Here is a 22407-nt window from a genome sequence, read left to right as displayed (position 1 = left end):
ATATGTCATATGTCTAATGGCATTGAATATTTGCCATGTATATGTGCATTGTGATCCGCCCTGAGTCTCCTTTGGTGTGAGAAGGGTGGAATATAAATACAGTAGAGTCTCACTTATCCAACATAAACAGGCTGGCAGAATGTTGGATAAGCGAATATGTTGGATAATAAGGAAGCATTAAGGAAAAGCCTATTGAACATCAAATTAGGTTATGATTTTACAAATTAAGCATCAAAACATCATGTTATACAACAAATTTGACAGAAAAAGTAGTTCAATACGCAGTAATGCTAAGTAGTAATTACTGTATTTACAAATTTAGCACCAAAATATCACAATGTATTGAAAACATTGACTACAAAAATGTGTTGGATAATCCAGAACGTTGGATAAGCGAGTGTTGGATAAGTGAGACTCTACTGTACAGTAAATAAATAATAAAATAATGTGGATTATCTGATTAGATCATCTGGATTATATGGCAATGTAGAAGAGGCCTACATTGCCATACTGTCCAGTCCAATGCAGTTAATCTACATTCTGAAACTGTGTGATATGGCAGTGTAGATGGGTCCTGAGAGGCAAAATCCCATAAAAGAACTTTCTCAATTTCTGTGCTGAGAATAATGCAACACCCTCCATTATGATGTCATTTCCTACAGAACCTCGAAAGAGCAACTTTCTTGGCTTGCGCCATGCTTGATTCAGGTCTTCCATTTGTGTTGTCTCTGCTCTGTTTGCCCACAGCTGCCTTGGGCTGCTTGCAATGTGATGAACAGTTCAAGGAAAATGTGGAAAAACTCCGGACGATAGTCGTGCCGCGTCAGATCCATGACACCCGCATCAAGGGACGGGCTGAAGTTCTCCTCGAAGACCTTGAAAAAAACTTTTTCTACAACTACGCCAACAACCAGTTTCCTGGCCTTGCCGGTATGGCCTTGGCTCCATTTTGCGTGGTCAGAAATTAGAATCAAAACTTTGGGGTTGCTTCGGTGGATATGTTGTGACGGTGTGAAGAATTCACGCTTTGTGTCCCCAACGTGTATCTTTCTCCCATCTCACTGCTGAGAAGATGTGGTAACGTTTCTTTAATGTACTTTGTGAATTGCAAAGTGAAATTCATCAATTCATGCAAGAATTATACGGATAGTTATTAGCTCGTGCTTGAGACATCACTAACTCATGACATCTTCATCCTGCTTGAGCCATGTAATTAACTTAGTGAAAGGGTGGTTCTCAGCACATTTTAAAAATTAAATCCACTTTTAGACCACATCAGCACAGGAGTTTTTTTAAGGCACTTTGACAGAAGTTAGTATTTAAAAAAGGGGGGGGGGGGATAAATACTTATTACTGCTGGAGATGAATGCCCCGACTTTCTCCAATATTGTGACTTAAGGCAATTTACAAACTTTTTAGACAATAGAAAGGATCATAATTAAAAGGTAACTAACTGACAATGTCAGCAAGATTTCTGTCTTCCCACAGGTATGAAACACTCCTTATTTCATAAACCTTTCCTCTGCTTAAAGGCTCTATCAGTATAGACCTGGCATGAGCAAACTTTGTCCCTCCGGATGTTTTGGACTCCAACTCCCACCATTCCTAACAGCCTCAGGCCCTTTCCTTTTCCCTCTCAGCCGCTTAAGCGAAGGGGCCTGAGGCTGTTAGGAATGGTGGGAGTTGGAGTCCAAAACACCTGGAGGGACAAAGTTTGCCCATGCCTGGTACAGACTCATATAATGAAGTTTAACTACATTGAACTGCATGGCATTTTATTGATTCTACTTATATCACACTTTTCCTCCAATGACATTTCTTCCTCTCTACTGTATACTTATAGCCAAGCAGACAGAGTAATGTTGCCAGATCCCAGATCCTGAGTTTCCAGTTTTCAAGGTCCATCTTCAGGCGAAGGTGCACATTTTCCCATTTAGGTCCAGACAAGCAGCAAGGACTTGGGAGTGCAAGAGTTTGGTACACTTTCCAAAGTTTCATCGGATTCTAAGGAGAATCTAGATATCGACTTTGTTAGGTTTTCAGTCCCCTATGGGAGCCCCCGATGGTGCAGCGGGTTAAACCCTTGTGCTGGAAGGACTGATGACTTAAAGGTTGGGTTGCTGACCTGAAAGTTGCCGGTTTGAATCCAACCTGGGGAGAGTGGGGATGAGCTCCCTCTATCAGCTCCAGCTCCATGCGGCAACATGAGAGAAGCCTCTCACAAGAATGGTAAAAACATCAAAACATCCGGGCGTTCCCTGGGCAACGTCCTTGCAGACAGCCAGTTCTCTCACACCAGTTTCTCATGAAAAAAAGTTCCCTATCAGTCACTACAGTGCCAGGATTCACCTTCCACTCCGCTCTGCATTTACCTCTGGGATAGACACAAAAGGGATGGGTTAACAATTCCTTGTCCTATTTTCCCATGTCAGTGAGAAGGAATTATCACCTCACTTTGAACAGATTTCTGTCTTAATTTCCAAACCGGAAAATATGTTCTTCCGGTGATACATTTCACTTAATGCCATCAGTAATGTGTTTCACTACATGACATTAAATAGGGGCCAACCCTAGGTCTCAGGGTTGACCCATAAAACCTCTGGACTGACAATTATGGACTGGCAGGGAGGAGAACTAGCTGAAGAACATTTAGTTCATGTTTTGGTAGGAACTAGAACTTGGGCTTCCACGTTCTTAATTGAACCTTCTAACCACTCCATTATATGATTTTAAAAAAATATCAAATTAAACTGGGAAAGTGCAATGTGCCATTATTTGTTGCAGACTCTCGTCTTCTGTCATATACTCAGAGGTGCAGTGTGCTTTCTTTATATAATTTGGGTAAGGGGCATCTTTGTGTTCTTCCTAGTTAAGAGAAAAGTTGACGACTTGATCGTGGAGGTGAGAGCCACCACTGCAGAACTCCTTAAAACAACACTTACAGGTGAGGATATTAACTCCTCCTTTCCTAAAGTGCCTTTATATTGGGATTGTTCCCAAGCTGTCTCTCCCAGGCATGGGCAAACTTGGGCCCTCCAGGTGTTTTGGACTTCAACTCCCACCATTCCTGGCCTCAGGCCCCTTCCTTTCCCCCCTCAGCCGCTTAAGCGGCTGAGGGGGAAAAGGAAAGGGCCTGAGGCCAGGAATGGTGGGAGTTGAAGTCCAAAACACCTGGAGGGCCCAAGTTTGCCCTGGTCTAACCAATATGCTATTTTGCCAGGAAGTCTCTTTTGGTTCCTGAACCAACCTTGCAGGGGACCTCTCCCCAGCCACGCATCTTCTCATTCTGTTCCCAGATGAGGATCTGCTGGAAAAACTGGTCGCTTTCCGGAAGGCTACCACCCTGAAGCTGAAGCGGGCATTAAAAGAACACCAGGTGAAAGGTATTGGGTTCTCTCTAAGTCCCATAATTGGAGACCTTTGTATTTCGGCAGGCCTTTTGAGGACTGAGTGCTCAAGGCAGAAAATAGCCTTTTTTTTAAAAAAAACTATTATTTTTTCTAGCAATATAAGTATTACAGTAGAGTCTCACTTATCCAAAATAAATGGGCCGGCAGAATGTTGGATAAGCGAATATGTTGGATAATAAGGAGGCATTAAGGAAAGCCTATTAAACATCAAATTAGGTTATGATTTTACAAATTAAGCACCAAAACATCATGTTATACAACAAATTAGACAGAAAACGTAGTTGAATACACAGTAATGCTATCTAGTAATTACTGTATTTACGAATTTAGCACCAAAATATCATGATGTATTGAAAACATTGACTACAAAAATGCGTTGGATAATCCAGAACGTTGGATAAGCTAGTGTTGGATAAGTGAGACTCTACTGTATTGTACAATTGATATAGACAATAATTTTCCCCTCTATGACTTACAGCGCTATGCATATCCATTTAAACTAGTTTCCCCCACCTGCCCTATTGAAAAGCAATAATAAAAATGATAATCCAAGATCAAAATAGACTTCCCACCTCCCACCTTTAACAGTGAAAATATTGGGTTGCTGTGAGTTTTCCTGGCTGTATGGCCATTTTCCAGAAGCATTCTCTCCTGACGTTGCCCAAGGGATGCCCAGATGTGATAGCTGGGAGGCTTCTCTCATGTCCCCGCAAGCTAGAGCTGACAGATGGGAGCTCACCCTGTCTCACGGATTTCTACCGGCCACCTTCAGGTCAGCAACCCAACCTTCAGGTCAGCAGTTCATCTGGCACAAGGGTTTAACCCAGTGTGCCACTGCGGCTCCTTTATACAGTAGAGTCTCACTTATCCAACAGAAACGGGCTGGCAGAATAAGCGAATATGTTGGATAATAAGGAGGCATTAAGGAAATGCCTATTAAACATCAAATTAGGTTATGATTTTACAAATTAAGCACCAAAACATCATGTTTAACAACAAATTTGACAGAAAAAGTAGTTCAATACGCAGCAATGCTATGTATTAATTACTGTATTTACGAATTTAGCACCAAAATATCACGATGTATTGAAAACATTGACTACAAAAATGTGTTGGATAATCCAGAACGTTGGATAAGCGAGTGTTGGATAAGTGAGACTCTACTGTATGTATATACAAGCACATGATTCTAGAATTGAAGGGGAGTGGAGAGAGATGCGAAAATAGACTTGTGGACAATGGATCTTTTTGCCATGGTATACTAATGTCAGATTCTCATTCTTCACAGCTTGTAATAAAAAAATATGTGGTAAGTTTACTTAATCTACTTTCAGAATATTTGAAGCAGAATATTTGAGGGGGATCTGGCAAATAAAAGCTATTGTTATGAGTGCATGGGATGTGGTTGGGGAGGAATTCAAAGGAGCAAACTGTAGTGAGCTGAGAAATCCCATTTGCATTGTCAATGGCTGAGTGTCTCTAGAAAAAACGAATCACTGCTGTCTCCAAAGTATCTAAGAAAAATAATTATTTTGGTCTACAACTCCCAAAATATCATTATAGCCATGTTTCGCGGGGAGGGGGTATCATTCAGAAAGTTTCCAACAATTACAATTCCTACAAACAATTATAGCAGTATCCTTCCCCTTTAGCTGCATGGCAATGTCCTATGGAATACTCTTTCGCTGAGGATTCTAAAGGTCCCTTCCTAAACTGCAAATCCCAGGATTCCTAAGATGGAATCATGTCATGAAACATCTCAGAAGTATAAAGAATCTTCCCTTTGTCTTAGGAATTGTGTAAATCCGTGGGACGAGTTTTGGGAATAGGCTCTGCCAGTGTTTATATGACTGGGATTATTCTATGGCTGGTGTGACCTATATTTCCTTCCTCCATCCTATTCCTGGCCTGCCCCGGTTTCAGGCACACTCAACTATCAAGTGATGAATTGCAAAGGATGCCATGCGACTGCGGCTTACTGCATGACTATAGGCCAGTGCTTTGGTAAGTCCTGCTGGAAATATGAGGTGGTGGGTGGACAGCAGGCGTGTGACAGAAGGCACGAGGCTGCATGCAGCAGAGGAGGAGATTAGTATCATGGCGTGCCTCGCTCAAGACTTGCTGGATTTATGTCCTCCAACATGAAAGCAATTAAAAAACAAAGTTGGCCAATCACAGCAATGTCAGCAAAGAGCTCGTATTGTCCAAGCCAAAGAGAAGGACTGACATAGATGGGTTTTTTAAAATAAAGATCAAGAAGCTCCTGCAATTCCATAGCATTGAGTGAAGGGGGTGTCAAATTATTGATTCTACAGTGTAGATACGCCCCTAGAGACAAGCAAATGTGATATTTCAGGCCTTCGTGATGTTACAAAAAGTGCAGCTCTTGATAGTGTATCATATAAGAATGAAACACATAAATGTGAGGTATTTATAGTCATGCAGACACATGCTTTTCAAGGCCGTGTCCTTTTCCTGAGAGTCCCCCTCCTTCCGTAGGGCCAATGAAGAGGAACCAGACCCCAAGTGTTGGGAATCTAATCTGGAGTGTCTCTGGCCCCTTTCACACAGCTGAATAAAATCCACATTGAACTAGATTATATGGCAGTGTGGACACAGATAATCAAGTTCAAAGCAGATATTGTGGATTATATGCCTTGATATTCTGAGTTATATAGCTGTGTGGAAGGGCCCTCTAAGTTGCTTGGGGTATGAGCTCAAGTGGTAGAAAGAAGAGACTAGAAATTGCTGTTTCCATCCAAATACCAAATCTGGAACTTCTCCCCTTGCAGTTGATTTCGAGGAACGCCTGTCCCTCCGTTATGGACAGCCCCTGAAGGACCCCAATATTGCCCGAACTGGAGTCGCCATTGTTCTGTGTATGGGTGCAGTGCTCTTTCTGGTGATGTTATTCTCGTGAGTATCACCAACAACCAAGCTCTCCATCTCAAATAAATTTGTCGCCACATTAAAGGCTAAGATTTAGGGAGGATGGCAGAGGGACACTAACTCTCCCTTCTCTCCAGGATTATCGTCTACTGGAGGAACTGGCTATTTCAATATATTTAGTTGGAAGTCCTGCCTGAACGTGTTTAGTTGAAAGACCCACTGTATTCTCACCCACAAAGGATGTCTTCTGGAAAAGATTCCAAAGTATCCAGACAACCTTTGAACTCAAAATCTTTTTCTGACCCAAACAACGCGAACCCTGTCTTTTTTCAAATCTCTTAATTTTCCAAAATAAATACAAAACCTAGTTTTGTGCCTTTTCTATTTTTGTTTTGGTCTACAGAGATCTTGAATGGCATTCTCCTATCTCCTTCAGGTGTTTGACAGCCAGCACCCTTCTTGTCTTCATGACTAATTCACGAGGCATCGCTCCCATCCCAGGGAACCAAATGAGATTCCAAATTGGCTTTCCTCTGTTGAAGACAGAAACCTTCTTCCTTAGAGAAATGTCCTTTTATTTGTTCTGAGTGTTCAAAGGTGAAGGATATGTTGGAAGGTGGTGCAGCGTTGGGAAATCTTCTGGATTCCAACACAGCTAACGGGCCAAAGCTTTCTGCAGACTTGTCCTCGTGTGTTTTATGCACACCATGTATCTGGAGGTACAGTTAGGAAGGGGAGAGGTTCCTTCATCTTCTAGAACACAAATCAGGCCTCATCTAAACATGGTCCTTCATTGAGAAAAGTTTTAAGCTCGTCCTTAAGGCCCTTAGTTGTCTTTCTACCATCTCAGCATTCTCCAGCCATAGCCTGATGAATCCAAATAGGGCTACAAGGTAGTAAGTAGTTGTCCAGAAGTTGTGAAACTACAACTCCCAACATTTCCTTCACATTTGACTGTCATTGCTGGGACCTGCCGTCCAATAACATATGGTGGACCACATACTGTTTATACTCATGTATAACCCAACCTCATGTATAACTCGAGAGAAGGTTTTGTGGAAAAAATTATGGAACTTGATATGATCCACAGATACGTTGAGGGTCATTCCATAGAGAGGGGAAAAACCAATGTCATTTCAGGGGGCCGCTGCCCTTGGCTGCCACTGCAACTATTTCTCCACCCAGACATTTAAAAAAGCAAGAAGATGCTCTACGGTGGGGAGAGTAGAGAGGATCGGTGCTTCTTTTACTTTCTTTTGGGGTGGATTAAGCTCTTGCCTTCCGCCACACCACTCAGATAATAGAATGGTACATTCTCTGATAAGAATTGAGGTAGAGTACACACATCGACCTGTGGGTAGGTTAACCCAGGTTTTGGGGGTTGATTTTTGACTAAAAATTCAAGATTTATACATGAGTATACAGAGTAATTCCCATCAATGGGGTTTTGGGAAAGAATTACAAAGAGATACAAGAAGATCAACAAAAACCTCAGTTTGAATTCCCGAATTTCATAGGAGGCTGGAGGGACATGGCGGAGCAAGTTACTCACATAAGCAGAGTTGAGGTCAACACCACAGACTCACAAACGAGGAACACGTAAAGAACAACTTCATTGTATTCTGCAAGACGTTTGTCTTCCACTAAGAAGCAAAAGGAACACCATATTAACATCTTGTATTGCTTTGGGAATTGAGACAAGAAACAGAATACTGTATTACCAAACTACCAATGTGTCCACATAAATACCTGAAGTTAACAGAGAGTTTCAGATCTTGGAAGCTAAGCATGGTCAAGCCTGAATGGGAGATCACCAAGGAACACCAGTTTCTGTATGCTATTATTTTAGAAGACGGCAATAGCAAACCACATCTGAGTATACTTTGCCAAAGAAAACCCTACAAAATTCCTGGGGCTATCAATTAAAAGGTGATTTGAAGGCACGTATATGCACACACAAACTCAGTACCAAGTCCTGCCATATATTAGGTACCATACTTTTCTATGGCATACCTCCACAGAGCTCTCCATCATAACATTGGGCAAGAATCCGTAAGCATGTCCAGCAGTCCAAAATGGGACCTTCAGTCACAGCTGCCAAAAGGAAGAACATCACGGCTAAGAACCCAAAGCTCTTGGGGTGTCATACATTTCAGACACAGAAGATTTCAGGGACTGGCTGGTTAAAAAAACTTGGAAGGGTTCAGAGAAGTGTTTGGAATGGGGAGGGGAAAGGGGGACACAATACTTACTACAGTCCTCTGAACAAGCTGAATTGTGGGAAGAGAAGAGAAAAGATTGGATTAGGATCATAATTTTGCAGGAATTCTTGCTTCGTTCTTATACAATTCATGGTTTTATGTTAGTTAATCAACAATTCATAGTCATAAAACTAATTACACCCTCTAATGTTTCCCAGATGAAATGTGGGACAGCTTTATGCTGAGAGTGACTTGGTGGTTGCAGAATGCCACCTTGTGAGTGAATTGTGATGTTGCACAAGGAAAGCACATGCTCATCTGCATGTAAAATTCCTACTGGCATTTACAGTGTGCATCTGTATGTTGAAATGCGTACACAATGGAACTTATGTGCAACTTTGGGGCCACAAATTTGGATAGAATGGATATTTCCAACTGGTCAACAATGTCTAGCTCTTTTCACCACAGAACTCAGATGTATGTAAGACATCAACAGGATTCTAGCCGTTGCTTGTGTATTTCTTATTTTTCTGTATACAGTAGAGTCTCACTTATCCAACATAAACGGGCCGGCAGAACATTGGATAAGCGAATATGTTGGATAATAAGGAGAGATTAAAGAGAAGCCTATTAAACATCAAATTAGGTTATGATTTTACAAATTAAGCACCAAAACATGTTAGACAACAAATCTGGCAGAAAAAGTAGTTCAATACGCAGTAATGCTACGTAGTAATTACTGTATTTACGAATCTAGCACCAAAATATCATGATATATTGAAAACATTGACTAAAAAAATGCGTTGGATAATCCAGAACGTTGGATAAGCGAGTGTTGGATAAGTGAGAGACTACTGTATTTTCTGTTTGTCTGTCTTTCCTAGCTATCATATTCATTTTAGAAAAAGAAACCCATGGTGCATCACAGGTTGTAGCCCTGGCTCAACAACACGCGTCACCAAACCCTTGACATATAGGGAATCCCCATCAGTTCAGTGATTCACAAGCTCTAGTCCTCCATGTTTTGGACTTCAACTCCCAGAAGCCTCAGCTGCCTTGGCTAATTATCAGGGATGTCCAACACACCTGGAAGACCAGAGTTTGGGAAACACAGCAAATGATTATAAGGAGTTGGGCCCTGGTGGGTCTGCCCTTCCCTGCACGATTGGTACCAAGGTCGGCGAATTTCTCCAGCATCCGTTGCATGCGCTGTCGCAGGGAGGTTCTAATCTCGTACAAGGAGAGTTGCCACAAGAAAACCCCTAAGTGGAAAGAAGGGAAAAGGAGCTAAAGCAAAGCAGAGGGAGTGAGGACGTACTTGCCAACATTTCAGAGATGAAAACTGGGACATGTGTATCCAAACATTAGAGTTTGTTCAAAAGGATGAAAGCTATTAGTGTTGTTGCAACTTTTAAGAAGGGCAAGCTTGAAATATGCTGGCTCTCATTTTCAGCCAGGGTTGATGAGGATAATTGGGTCTGTAGTTCAAGACAGCTAAGAGAATGCTACATTTAGGAGAATACCTTTATGGTATCCACACGAAAACTTACTGTATGAAGCTAAGAGTTCCCCACAATCCAATCTCAGTGGGAAAATCCCACATGCACCAGCTTCCCAACATACCTTTCCACGTGCCGGCCTTTATCTCTCGCAGACGACTGATAATATCTGATTTAATAGCCTTCACTCCACGTACATCTAAAAGAAGACATCCACAGATTTAACTCTACATGTCTGATGCTAAAGCCAGAGCTTGGAAAATTACTGTGGTGCTGCAGCTCCCAGGATCCTCCAGTGAGCATGGACACCAGCCACTTTGTTTGTGGCATTCTGGGAGCTACAGTCCCCAAAGGTAACTTTCCCAAACTCTGATTATGTTACACTTTTCCTCTGCTTTCCCAGCCCCAGTGATGCATCTCTGTTCAGGTCGCACCCAGCACTCTTTCGTATTTCTGTCGGAGGTAAGTGCCATGAATATTTGACAAGGCCTCAACATGCCGTTCAATAAGCATTTCACGGTCAGGTACGTCTCCAGGCAATGTTTCCTTCATGACGGTGGCTGCAGAATCCAAGAAGCGGCGGTCACATTGCAGACAACCAGATGCTGCTTTGAAGGAGAGCAGAAACAGAAGGAAAACTGATAGGAACCAAGGCACCATGGAAGCAGCCCCAAAATCAGGACCAAATGCCGCAATGGCAAAAACAACCTCTCTTAAAGCAAGGAGATCAGTCAGAAAAGGTTGCCAAGGAGAGCGAGTGTATAGGCAAATGGTGGTGTGAGTCTCTATGATGCTAGATCTAGAACACAAAGTGATGTCAGCTATGTAGAAGCTGGAACACTGAACTGATGCCAGGTTCCTATTGATCTTCCATGCTTCTGTTCTTCCTCAAAGCAGTGTTTGGCTCTAGCCTTTTCGTTCTGCTTTTCATGGCTAAAGGACCTCTGATAGGATTGCTGGCCTGGACTCTGCCCATGCAGTTGGCTGGCACATGTCTCCGCTGCTGGCCAGATGCTGTAGTGAGCTTTGGCTACGATGCCAATCTGCTGCTTGGTCAGGATTCAGAAGCCGCTCGGAGCCTGGTGAACATCTTCCTGGGCGACACTACTTCCAATGGCAGAAGATATTTGGGTATAAATGAGGACGGGGCAATGGTTTGAGTCTACGGGACCACAAAGGAGTGTTAGGCACACTCCTTGCAACAATCCAGTACAATATACTACAATCTCCCTTAATGCCATTTCTTCAATGTTGTTTGTCCCCTGATGCCCTCTATGGCATTTTGTCACCCAAGACACCAGAAACATGGCAAAAATGCCCCTCTCGAAGGGGCCAAAAATGACTGCTGGTACTGGGATTGCATTGAGCTTACAGGCTGCATTTTGACCAACTCAACATAGAAATAATGGAAGAGAAAGGCCACACGACATCTTTTGAGATGCTAGGAAAGGCATTGCTAGTGATCTTGATTTCAGAGATAGATTGGAAGCTATGGGTCATGTATCTTTCCATCAGAACTCTTTACTGTAAAAATGTAACTACAGAACAATGATAAATATTTTGTGGGGAACCAAGCTTGTAAATAAATACCTTCAACAATAACTTTCTAAATTCTGAAACACCATCTTTCCCTGATCTGGTACCTGCTGGTTGCATTGGATTACAATTTATGTCATCTCCAGGAAGCACAGAAGTCTAAAATAAATATGACAACAATATGTCAAACTATTCCTAGTGTCTTCTTCAAAGCGGGAGATGATGTTCCAAAAGGAGGGTTTGGTCAGGAACTCTGCGCCTCAACTTTTGTGTTATCTGCCCTTATTTATGCAGAACGAGATCACATGGAGCGTGAAGCTGGGCAACTCTTTCGTCGGATTGAAAATATTATTTCGACAAGAGGAAAAGGTAGGAAATGATGCTATTTTGGACAGAGAAAACATTCTTAGATGGCAGCTGCGCTTGCTATCAAAATATCTTCTTGCACCATAATAATTTCTGATACATTTGTCAAGTGATAATCTGGATGAATTTGAGCAAGTCACATTCTCTCAATTTCAGAAGAAAGCAAAGGCAACCCTTTTCTGAATAAAACTTGCAAAAAAGTGTGATAGGTTTTCCTTAGGATCGTCATAAGTTGGAAATGACTTGAAGGTCCACAATAAATCCTATTCTATAACAACAATAGCTGGAAATCACGATCACAATTAGAGATGCGTAACTTAGACATAAACTTCCATACCAGGTTCATATTCATAGTTCCTACTCAATACCAATCGTGGCACTTTTGCCATAACTATAAAAGTATCTGGCTCCTAAATCTCACCCAGGCATTATCTTTTCTTCATTACTCAGAGCTTGGAAATTATTCTGGGGGACCAGAGCTCCCACAATCCCACTAGCTGAAAGATCATAGAAGTTTTAGTCCAATAAAGTATTTTGCTCTTTTTCGGTGCATTTTTTAAATCCCACAGAACATGTGATAGGTGCAGCAGAGGAGGAAAAAAAGAACTTTGTCAAGAAATTGGAAGAGGCATCCAATGCCTTTATGAAGCAACGTAAGTGCCATTCCATCCTAAATTCCTCAGTTTGTGTTGATGAATGATCCAGATACATAGGAAGATATTTTATGCTGAGTATCTATATTACTGCTGTCTGCATTGGCCAACAGTGACTGTTTGTGATATTACAGAGCAAACTCAGGCACCAGATATTGGGTGCCATGGAAGGGCAGTACCTTTTAAGTGATTGATTTAATGACAAAACAAGGAAAGAAGCTTGTGGAAGTTTGTTTTATGTTCTGAAATAATTTGATTAGCTTTGAGTACTTGCACTTTGACATTGCTGTTTTATCTCAAGACAGCATTTCTCATGAAGATTTTTAGTCCTGTCTAAAAATGCCAGCAATTGAATTTAGGACCATCTATAGTTGGATGGTTATATTCCACAGCTAATGCTGAGTTCAGAGGTAGTCGGATATTCTTTGCTTTAAGTCATTTTACTTGTTGCCATTTGTTGTGAAAAGTGAGAAAAAACTAGACTCTAAAATCACGGGAGTTGTAGGCATCAGCACTATTTGGCAGATAAGGCTAAAAACCTTGCAAAACTACAACTTATGACTCCAAGTAATATCAAACTGCATTTATTCTACATGTAGATACATCCTCAAAAGCAACACTTGTGTGTGGGCAGAATGGTTAACTTTTCACTAATGCCCTTTCAAGGCCTATTTATGATTTTTTTACTCCACTTCAGGTGGCTGTGAAAATGCAGCCAGTTCTTCCAGAGAATAAAGGTGGATTTATTAATGTGGGGTTTGGTAGTTTGTTTCACCTATATTCCACCTTTCTTCCAATGAGGACGTGGTGGTTCTATACTCCGCTCACTTTATCTTCACAACAATCCTGTGAGGTTGGCCAGGTTGAGACAAAATGTGTAATTTGACATCATCCAGTAAATTTGACAGTCTGTTGAAGACTAGATCCAGAGTATCCTAACTCCCGTCTTTTGTTGTCTTCATCCCGAGCTCAGAATAAAAAGTGATGGCTTCAATAGTCTTGGGACTATATACTGAATATAGATCAGCCATAAGAATGTAATGGAAGCATAACAAAGGAAAACGTACTTTGTTGTGTTGGGTAGGATTGGGCAATGGAAGCCTGGATAGGCTTTGCAAGTATTGTGTTGGAGAAAATTCCATTTGCTGATTCTCCTAATTTGTTCTTTTTTTCTCTACCTCCTCCTGTTTTAACCCTCACAGTCTGCGGCCTTTCCTGCGGTGAGTCAATCTGTCTAAACCAGATGTGCCTCTGTCTGGCCATCTGTTGCCTGGGGTGCATACATGTGTCGGTGTCCGTTGGGGTACATTTTTAATTTGCTTGCTTAGCTGCATATGTGAGTGTCAAGGGTGATGTGAATTCTAAATGTTAGATAGGAGGTACCAATTTTTCTACCCTTCTCCAAACTAGACCCATTCCCTTCCCTGTTGTTTGGAGTCACAACACTGGCAAAATATAGGCATAACTTGTAAATGTTACTTTTTGGACTACTGTTCTTAAGAATGCCCCAAGTAGGGCCTAAATCAAAAATGTTCTGAATACAACTTTCAAACAACCTAATTTTTTGCCACCAGCTACACACTTCCACATTTGAGATGGTGGCTGCAGTTTGAGAGACAGTTTGTCTGTCTCTCAGATCCTCAGTCTCTCTCAGCCTTGTGACTCATACACAACACAAGTAGCAAATTAATGAGATGCAAGGATGAAGAGACCAAGGTTCTGAGAGATGGATGGAGTGATGCAGCTGCCACTTCAAAAGATGATGAAGGTGGCTGATGGCAATAAGAAAGAGGCTGAGGATCTGTGAAACGACATGAGATAAAATCTGATAAACATCCTCCAATCTTGAAAAGAGAACAGCTCATCTGAAAATTAATGTGCATTTGTAGTTGTCAAAAGAACATTTGTACTCTCTTTCTGTCTCATATTGGCTCCTCTGACATCAATGTGGAGAGCATAGGATTATGGATACAGAGTTGTACAGATGGAGACATAATTCCAAACAAACTAGAAATGAATGAAGATGATCTTGTTTAGACATCCATGCATATGTTGACAATTCTAAACCACATTAGTGTCCAGTCAAAATGAAGAAACTCATGACTCTATAAACTTACACTATAAAGGATTGGATCCAAACATAATCATACTTCATAAAGACATACTGAAAACAATGGGATTCAAATTTGACTCCCTTGAGTCCTGTTAATTTTCGTAAGACTTTTCTTAGTAAATCTAGGCCTAGCTCCAACTTAATGGGTTTGCTAAAGTCTGGATCCAACTCATAACAGCTTTGTGTCAGTAGGTTGAGTTGCTTCAGATGTAATAACAAACTGTGGTTTGTGCTAACCAATCATACTTGAGGTTTTGAATCAGATATGCTAGAAAATCATGATAGGTGTTGTTTCCTCCTTTACTCACCTTCCTTGAGAAGCAATAGCTTCTGAACCAGATGTCTTAGACTAAGGTTGTTGATTCATATGGGGGTACCAAACCACAACTTGACCAAGCCATGATTCACAAACATATTCCAGACTGTTTCTTCAGATTGTTGGAGAACCATTTAGTTTGGTTCAGAAGTCGCAAACCATGGTTTGTCATTCATCTAAATCGATGACAATTTTATTTAATGTTTGAACCATTTCACGATTGGATCAAACCTTTTTCTGACATTTCCATAGCCAAGTCTCGCTTTCGGCCCTATGAAGTGGCTCACTGCATTGACTGCCAGGTTAGCAACGTTTTTTGCAATGACCCTGTAGTATGTGCAGGTAAGTGTCTTTTCTCCTTCTTCCCCGCCTCTCCATCCCTCCTTCAAACGTAACATACTTTCATCTTTCTGTGCACCCGCTCTTCAAAGCCGATTTGAGGGATACATTTCCACACTAGCAAAGCCTTTTTAAAGTAAAAACTAAATCCTGAAGGAGATTCATTTTCCCATTTACATCATAGTTACCAACTGCCACTGAAATTAAAAACTGCATCCAAGACCCTAAGCTAGAATTATACCTTTCTTCTTTGGAATAATTTACTCTCTTGCCTCGATAATTTAAGTGAACCAATGAGGTTCACCATTAACAATCTTAAATTCTTTAAGACACAGTATTCAAGAAGTTCTTGTTAGCATAGTCACAAATCACTCACAAGGAGAGTATCTGGTTCTTGCAAAGCGATCCAGTGTATGCTATGTAAGCACTTTAAAAAAGCGAATATTGTTGAAGACTTGACAACTTCAAAGGAGTTTTCATTAACCTTTCTAAGAAATGAAATATTTAAGCATACCTTCCAAAATTTCACAGATGGAAAATTGGACACATGGGGACAAGTAACAACAGAATATGACCAAGATGGCAAAAGGTATTGATGTGAAAGAACAGGAGAGGTGGCAACAGTTTGCTTTTGCCTGAGCTGCCTGGGAGGGGCAAGATTCTGCTTTCGCCTCTACTCTTCTACTTTGGCATTTTGAATTCATTTTGCAGCTACTGAAATAAACTGAGGGACAAAAGAGAAAAGGAGGAGGAGGGAAACTGGAATATTTTAATAGCAGCTGAAAGAGAAGATTAATAGGGACTGCCCTTACCAATTTGAGACAGAGGGTGTACTAAAAGTAGGCAATTATGTCATAGTACCCATTGAAATTTTCACCAGGTATGATTCCTCTCCTTTTTCTTTTTCTTATATAGGGGCTAACGTTCTGGCAGGAGTGCTGGTGACATTTTTCCTCTTGCTGGGCATAGGCGGTGGGGTTTGGTGAGTTCACTTTAGGAGGTTGTTACAAGGTGGATAATACAGATGAGACATTGTGAAGATTGAAGGCACTTGTCATGATTTCCCCCATCAATTTTTCCCCACTCCCTGGGGAGTGCTGCTAAAAAAAAGGACAGCCTTTTTTCTGTATCTCTAAGGACAAGCTGTATTTACAATTTCTGTCACTTTGGTTATAGGTACTACCGTCGTAAGAAAAAGGCAGAAGAAGAAGAGGAGAAAGAAGATGAGGACAAAGAGGACGAGGAGAAAGAAGATGAGGACAAAGAGGACGAGGAGAAAGAAGATGAAGACAAAGAGGACGAGGAGAAAGAAGATGAGGACAAAGAGGACGAGGAGGCTTCAGAGAGTTCCAAGAGCAATGAGGAGTCGGAAGAATCCAAAGCAAAAAAGCCACCAGCCTCAAATATCCCAAGCCCTCCACCATTCGACATCCCAAGCCCTCCACCATTCGACATCCCAAGCCCTCCACCATTCGACATCCCAAGCCCTCCACCATTCAACATTCCAAGCCCTCCACCACTTCCAGGTACTAGATATTAAATTGTTTACCACCGTATTTTCTCTGCATCAGCTGTGTCATGCAATACGTATCCTGCTCTTTCTTTGTGATGTATTAAGCTAAACCCACCTCATTTTGTATCAACACAGGGGGTATTTCAGACAGACTGATAATTTGAAAACTTTTTCCTTAGAGCTTACAGACTAGGGATAGTGAAGAGATTTTCCCACCTTTCCTCCTGACAGATCAGAACTTGGGTGGCCTTCGTCCCTCATACCGTAGGTGAGAGAGGGACGTCTTGCTTTGTTTTTCTTGGCCGAATTTAAGTGATACCAAAAACCTGTTCCAGCCTCAGCTCACAGTCCTTGGTCATAATCTGGTGTGTCTGTGATGTTGTGGACATGAGCCACAAACAGAATAATCCCTGACAAAAACTCCACATCACTCTAATGACAACCCCAAACCATTACATTTCAAACAGATGTAACTAACACATTGTCATGGCATCCAAATGAGATGTGAATGTATAGACCAGCCCTCAAACCACGCTTCTGACATGCTGTCAGGATCCAACCAACTCAGAAAAGAACCAGCCCTGCAATTGTACACAAAGGCTTGGTACAAAAGTACTCCCAATCCCATGTATTCCCCAGATCAAAGCTCTGCCTACAAGATCTTTCCCACAGCAAAAAAGTGAGATTTCAGCCTTATTAGACATCTTTATGAAAAGGCCTGGTGTGAAACTCTGAAAAGTAGAGTAGTAGTACATAGAGGATATAGATCTTGAGGTTGGGGAATAAAATGGGGGTAAAGAGATACTTGTGAGGCTAAGCTACAGGATGAAGAGTAGTGTTGTGGCTGATTTGGGGTAGCATTGCATGTAGCGGTAGGGAAGGATGGGCATATATTTGAACAAATGGAGATGTATATACCCTGTTTCCCCTAAATTAAGACATCCCCGAAAAATAAGACCTAGTAGAAGTTTTGCTGAATTGCTAAATATAAGGCCTCCCCTGAAAGTAAGACCTAGCAAAGTTTTTGTTTGGAAGCATGCCTGCTGAACAGAACACCAAAGCATGCAGGATTGGTAAATATACGTACAATAGATTGTTGTACATGGAAATAGTGGTAGTAACAAGAAATTCTTGATAGGATTCACAGTTTGTCTGGTTATGCTGGTTTGTGGTGACAACTACTGTACAGTATATAATAAATGTTCATTTTTTGTTCAACAATAAATGTGAATTCTTCTCCATGGAAAAATAAGACATCCCCTGAAAATAAGACCTAGCACATCTTTGGGAGCAAAAATTAATATAAGACACTGTCTTATTTTCGGGGAAACACGGTATATGGGAGTATATGGAGATTGGTGAATAGGGGAAGACTGCTGTGTCTATGGATGAAATGTGGAGCAGCTGTATGATGGAGATGAGGCAGCCTATTAGCGACTCTGATCGAGATTCAGTTGTGATGTCTTAGTTTGAATGTTGAGTTCAAATCCTTGCTTGGCTATGGAAGTCCACTAGGTGACCTGGGGCAAATCACACTCCTCAGCCTCGGAGGAAAGAAATAATAAACCCCTCTGAACAAATCTTGCCAAGAAAACCCCATGATAAGTTCATCTTGGGGTCACCATATGTCAGAAACAAGGGCATGCAACAAGGTGTCCATGGTGATATAGGCTTTATACTTTTAAGTCTCTAATTTACTTATGCATTCAGTGGATAAATGAAAGAAAAATCAGCAGGAGTGAGCAGAATCAACAACGCAACATGCAATATGTTCTTCCCACATATGTGTGCATATATACAGTATATACTTGTGTCATGAGCAACTTGAGAAACTGCAAGTCGCTTCTGGTGAGAGAGAATTGGCCGTCTGCAAGGACATTGCCCAGGGGATGCCTGGATGTTTTTACCATCCTTGTGGGAGGCTTCTCTCATGTCCCCCACATGGAGCTGAAGCTGATAGAGGGAGCTCATCCATGCTCTCCCCGGGTTGGATTCAAACTGGCAACCTTCAGATCAGCAACCCAACCTTCAAGTAATCAGTCCTGCTGGCACAAGGGTTTAACTCACTGCGCCACTGAGGGTTCCATCTTTATATTAACAGATGGATTGATGTCTCTAATCACTAAAGTTGGAGCATTTTTCAAAGGTATATGAATGATTTTGGCTAGCAAATATTGGGTATAATCAGGAAATTATCTAAAATTGTGTGAACAGCTCTAGGGCAGTCATAAAACATGGAAGATGTTGTGGGGTAGAACGTAGAAACATAGAATCCTAGAGTTGGAAGAGACCCAAGAACCAACCAGTGCGACCCCATCATGCTGGAACACATAACCTAATCATTCCAGACAGATGCCATCCAGCCTGTTAGAAAATCTTCAGAAAAGGTGACTCCATCACACTTTCAGGTAGCATGATGGCCCTCTAGATATCGTACCACAACTTGCCACTAATTCGGCTTGATGGGCATTGCAATCTAAGGCCACAGGATCCAGACAAAGGAGCAGTCCTCATCTTCCCTCATCTGAGACTTGCCTCCCTTCCTCCCTCAAAAGGACTCCCAGGAGAGGGGGCAAAGACTCTGGGTGCCATAGAAGAATTTCCATTTATTTCAATTCATTGAGAGCATTTGTTCCTGATGCATACCAGAGCGGGTAGGGGATCAGGACGGCAGGGGAGGGCGGGAGACAGAGCCAACAGGGAGGGCCACACACAGCCAAGATCACTCTGCCCTGCCCAAACCCACAACACAATGATTCTCCAAAGATACTCAGTGTGGGGAGTCAAATTGCCCCCTGGCATGATTGGTTTTTTGGGGGAGAAGGGCAGGGAGAACTAGGAAACACAACTGCAACATCTTTTTCTTCTTCAGGAACAGAAGGGAACGGAACAAAAGATTTAGCGGAGTGTCTTGGGCCGTAATGAGCATTAAACAGGAACTGACAACCACAGCAGCAACACATACACACACGCTCACTCACACACACACACACACACACATACAAACACAGCCTTTGACCCCCGCTTCCCCATAAGTGGCTTCGGCAGGAGAGGAAGACGCTGCCCATCATTGACGCCCTCCCTTTGTTCAACCAGTCTGAAGAATGAAGTTGAAGCGTCTCTGCTCAGTGCTGGTTGGGCGAAGGCAGCAGGACTCCATTCAATGCCCCCCAAAAGCACCCTCTCTGGAGCAGCATGGCGAGCGGGCTGCAGTGCGGAGAGAAAAGGAAGGTCACATGTGGAAAGCTGTGATGGAACAGGTTGTCTTGGTTCGCACCCAGGGTGGTGAGTGCTGCCTGGTGGCTTGTGGAGTGTTTGGCCTCTCCTTCCCAACCCTTTTGAGTGCATTGTTGGTGAAAGAGAGAGGAAGGGGAAAGCAAGAGAGATAATGTGTATACACTCGGTGTCCTTCACAGGTCACTTTTTCTACACTCCTCCTTTTGAGTCCTTCTTTGGGCTTGCCGTCACTTGCAGATGAAAGAAAGGAGAGCTCTTACAACCCACATCTCTTAAAATCCATAAAGGCTCTTGCTTTTCCTGGATCTCCAAAGAAGTAGGCCAAGAGCCTCAATCCCCACACAAGTTTTGCTCTGTTCATGTCAAGTGGAGAAACGTTTGAGAAGATTTCGAGACTCATAGAATCCTCCAATGGTTCCCAAATTCCCCTTTCATAGTAGGATGTTTTGATGATTTCCAGGCTCCTTTCCCAAGGGTGATGCATGAAAGGGCCTCCATGCAGTTTGCAAAAGGTGGTTGCCTTCGCTCTCTCTCTCTCTCTCAATTTTGGGAGAGGACAGGGGACCACGTGTAGTGCTGCCTTCCCAGCTTTGGTCTCTGACCTCAAATTAGTGGTACTCCTCTTGGCCCCCGGGAATGGAGGAGACAAATATATTCCTGGTGTCTCAATCCATCCCCAAATTAGCAAAGGGCCTTCACTGATTTCAACCCCATCTGATATCACTCCCACCTCCCCGGCTGATAAAAGACTGGTCCCAGCTGTGGGGGGAGGGAATGGGATGGTTTTAATCTGGAAACTGGGATGAAGGGTTTCTATTTCATTTAAAGGGAAGTGTGTGCCCTCCATCCTTCCCTCACCCCACAAGAAAACATCATTTGTAAGGGCCTAAAGAAGGGCCTGTACTCCTTCTAAAATGTGCAGGAAAGAGATTTATGTGCCAAGATGAGGGTGAGGCTAAAATATCCCAAACTTGCCACTGCATCCAAAATGGGATGAATATTTACTATGGTAAGTGTGGGAAAGGCATAAAAAAACCCTCAACCTTTGGAGACGATACCCCTGCCTTTCTAACCACCCCTTCCCTGTCCCCCATTTTGGCGGCTGCTTCTCAGTCCCCTCCCTTTTGGCTTCCCCATCTCCCCCAAACCCAATGAGAACGAGCAGGGGTCACTACTGCTGGGGACTGTGCTACAACAGCCAAAACGCACTCTCCAAGCTGCTTCAAAGCGCAACAAGGGAGATCTTTTATGCCTCACCCCTCTTTAAAACCAAAAAAGGGAAAGCCCCTACTGCCCCCAACATGGCGGTAGAGGAACTTGTGATAAAAAAAACACAAGTCTCTCCCCTTCCTTCCATCCCCACGTAGCCCAGGCTTGGCTGCCCCGCGTTTGTGGGTGGAATCTTAGGGGGCTCCATTGCAAATTGGGAATTATAGGATGAAGGGGGCTGGTGGGGGGTAATGACTGGAGGGCTAGATGGTTCCCACTGATTATAGCAAGAAGGGGTTAGTACTCCCCATGGTGGAAGCAGAGGTGCTGCTGGGGACCATGCCCGCAGGCGCCACGCTCTGAGGGGGCAGCCCCATGGCAGGGAGCCCCATAGCCGGAACGCCCCCCATGGGCTGAACTCCCACAATGGGGGAAACGGTGGCTAAGGGCATCCCGGGGGCCATGGGGGAGACTGAGACCATAGGGGCTGTGGCAGGGAAGGCAGGGGGTGCTGGCTGGGATAAAGGGAGAACCGGGCTGACGCGGAGTTGGTTGAGAGAAAGCGGAGCAGCTGCCGTTGCTTGAAAGGGGTTTGTAGCTGAGGCAGATGGGGCAGGGGCAGAGCCTGAACCTGTAGTGAACAAGAGGAAAAGGGGAGAGTGGAGAGAAGGAAGAGGAAAAGCGGCATTATAATCAACCCCACAAAGGGATTAAACAACTGCCTTTGTAATTTTGAAACACTGATTTTGGAGACTACAACTCCTAACACCCCAAAACCATCATATGGATTCTAGCTGTCATCGTTCCAGTAAGTAATGCTTTCAAAGTCTCTCCCTTATTTTAACTTCCTGTAACCTAGTTCCTATGTACCCCTAGATCAAAATCATGTAGGAAAATCTCCACTCCACCTCACCATGTTAAATTTATCAGAAATACTAAAAATTAACTAGTTATTTTTAATTACAAAAATGTGAGTCAAGCACTGAAAGGGTTAAATAAGCTAGCGTCGCCTTGAGAAGAGTGAGTAGGCCGAAGCCTGTGAAGAGTGAGTAGGCCGAAGCCTGTTAAGAGTTAGTAGGCCAAAGCTACTGTTGTCCTGAGGAGTGTTAGAATGGCTCAGTCTGCG

At 42.7% G+C, this 22407-nt stretch overlaps 4 protein-coding genes across 10 annotated transcripts in view; 2 read left to right on the top strand and 2 right to left on the bottom strand.

Moving 5' to 3' along the window:
* The first annotated feature begins 469 nt into the window (after positions 1–469).
* On the top strand, positions 470–6666 carry izumo2 (IZUMO family member 2). The gene is made up of 7 exons (XM_062958104.1): positions 470–930; positions 2870–2944; positions 3297–3383; positions 4699–4719; positions 5334–5414; positions 6203–6326; positions 6437–6666. Exons 1-7 carry the CDS (start codon positions 696–698, stop codon positions 6477–6479), a joined length of 666 nt encoding a protein of 221 aa, XP_062814174.1. The 5' UTR covers positions 470–695; the 3' UTR covers positions 6480–6666.
* A 184-nt stretch (positions 6667–6850) lies between these two features.
* izumo3 (IZUMO family member 3) lies at positions 6851–10872 on the bottom strand. The gene is made up of 7 exons (XM_062958105.1): positions 10434–10872; positions 10124–10198; positions 9673–9762; positions 8552–8569; positions 8313–8393; positions 7852–7942; positions 6851–7012 (listed from the first exon to the last, which is right to left on the bottom strand). Exons 1-7 carry the CDS (start codon positions 10657–10659, stop codon positions 6955–6957), a joined length of 639 nt encoding a protein of 212 aa, XP_062814175.1. The 5' UTR covers positions 10660–10872; the 3' UTR covers positions 6851–6954.
* tex51 (testis expressed 51) lies at positions 10852–19846 on the top strand. The gene is made up of 7 exons (XM_062958103.1): positions 10852–11130; positions 11830–11904; positions 12471–12554; positions 13757–13774; positions 15236–15325; positions 16238–16304; positions 16499–19846. The coding sequence occupies exons 1-7, from the start codon at positions 10872–10874 to the stop codon at positions 16860–16862; spliced, it is 957 nt and encodes a 318-aa protein (XP_062814173.1). The 5' UTR covers positions 10852–10871; the 3' UTR covers positions 16863–19846.
* Positions 19422–22407, bottom strand: part of epn1 (epsin 1) — a 33520-nt gene continuing 30534 nt past the window's right edge. For all 7 annotated transcript variants that reach the window (XM_008117173.3, XM_008117174.3, XM_008117170.3 and 4 more), the window contains one exon: positions 19422–21912. In XM_008117173.3, the coding sequence (XP_008115380.1) occupies positions 21563–21912 (350 nt within the window). In that variant the 3' untranslated portion in view covers positions 19422–21562. The remainder of the gene's footprint in view (positions 21913–22407) is intronic.

Source organism: Anolis carolinensis, chromosome 6, assembly GCF_035594765.1.
Source record: "Anolis carolinensis isolate JA03-04 chromosome 6, rAnoCar3.1.pri, whole genome shotgun sequence".
Lineage (NCBI taxonomy): Eukaryota > Metazoa > Chordata > Lepidosauria > Squamata > Dactyloidae > Anolis > Anolis carolinensis.
The sequence above is the reverse complement of the archived record's forward strand: the minus strand, read 5'-3'. Positions and strand labels throughout refer to the sequence as shown.

What these genes read in the sequence shown, in the direction of transcription:
- izumo3 (XM_062958105.1), bottom strand. Translation starts at nt 10,659, where the DNA reads ATGGTGCCTTGGTTCCTATCAGTTTTCCTTCTGTTTCTGCTCTCCTTC. An exon ending in GAAATACGAAAGAGTGCTGG is followed by an intron (nt 10,199 to 10,433) that starts GTGCGACCTGAA and finishes GTCTTCTTTTAG; the next exon opens with ATGTACGTGGAGTGAAGGCT. An exon ending in AAAGGCCGGCACGTGGAAAG is followed by an intron (nt 9,763 to 10,123) that starts GTATGTTGGGAA and finishes CTTTCCACTTAG; the next exon opens with GGGTTTTCTTGTGGCAACTC.
- tex51 (XM_062958103.1), top strand. Translation starts at nt 10,872, where the DNA reads ATGCTTCTGTTCTTCCTCAAAGCAGTGTTTGGCTCTAGCCTTTTCGTT. An exon ending in CAATGGCAGAAGATATTTGG is followed by an intron (nt 11,131 to 11,829) that starts GTATAAATGAGG and finishes TTATTTATGCAG; the next exon opens with AACGAGATCACATGGAGCGT. An exon ending in GGCATAGGCGGTGGGGTTTG is followed by an intron (nt 16,305 to 16,498) that starts GTGAGTTCACTT and finishes CTTTGGTTATAG; the next exon opens with GTACTACCGTCGTAAGAAAA.
- izumo2 (XM_062958104.1), top strand. Translation starts at nt 696, where the DNA reads ATGCTTGATTCAGGTCTTCCATTTGTGTTGTCTCTGCTCTGTTTGCCC. An exon ending in AAAAGAACACCAGGTGAAAG is followed by an intron (nt 3,384 to 4,698) that starts GTATTGGGTTCT and finishes CATTCTTCACAG; the next exon opens with CTTGTAATAAAAAAATATGT. An exon ending in TTTCTGGTGATGTTATTCTC is followed by an intron (nt 6,327 to 6,436) that starts GTGAGTATCACC and finishes CCTTCTCTCCAG; the next exon opens with GATTATCGTCTACTGGAGGA.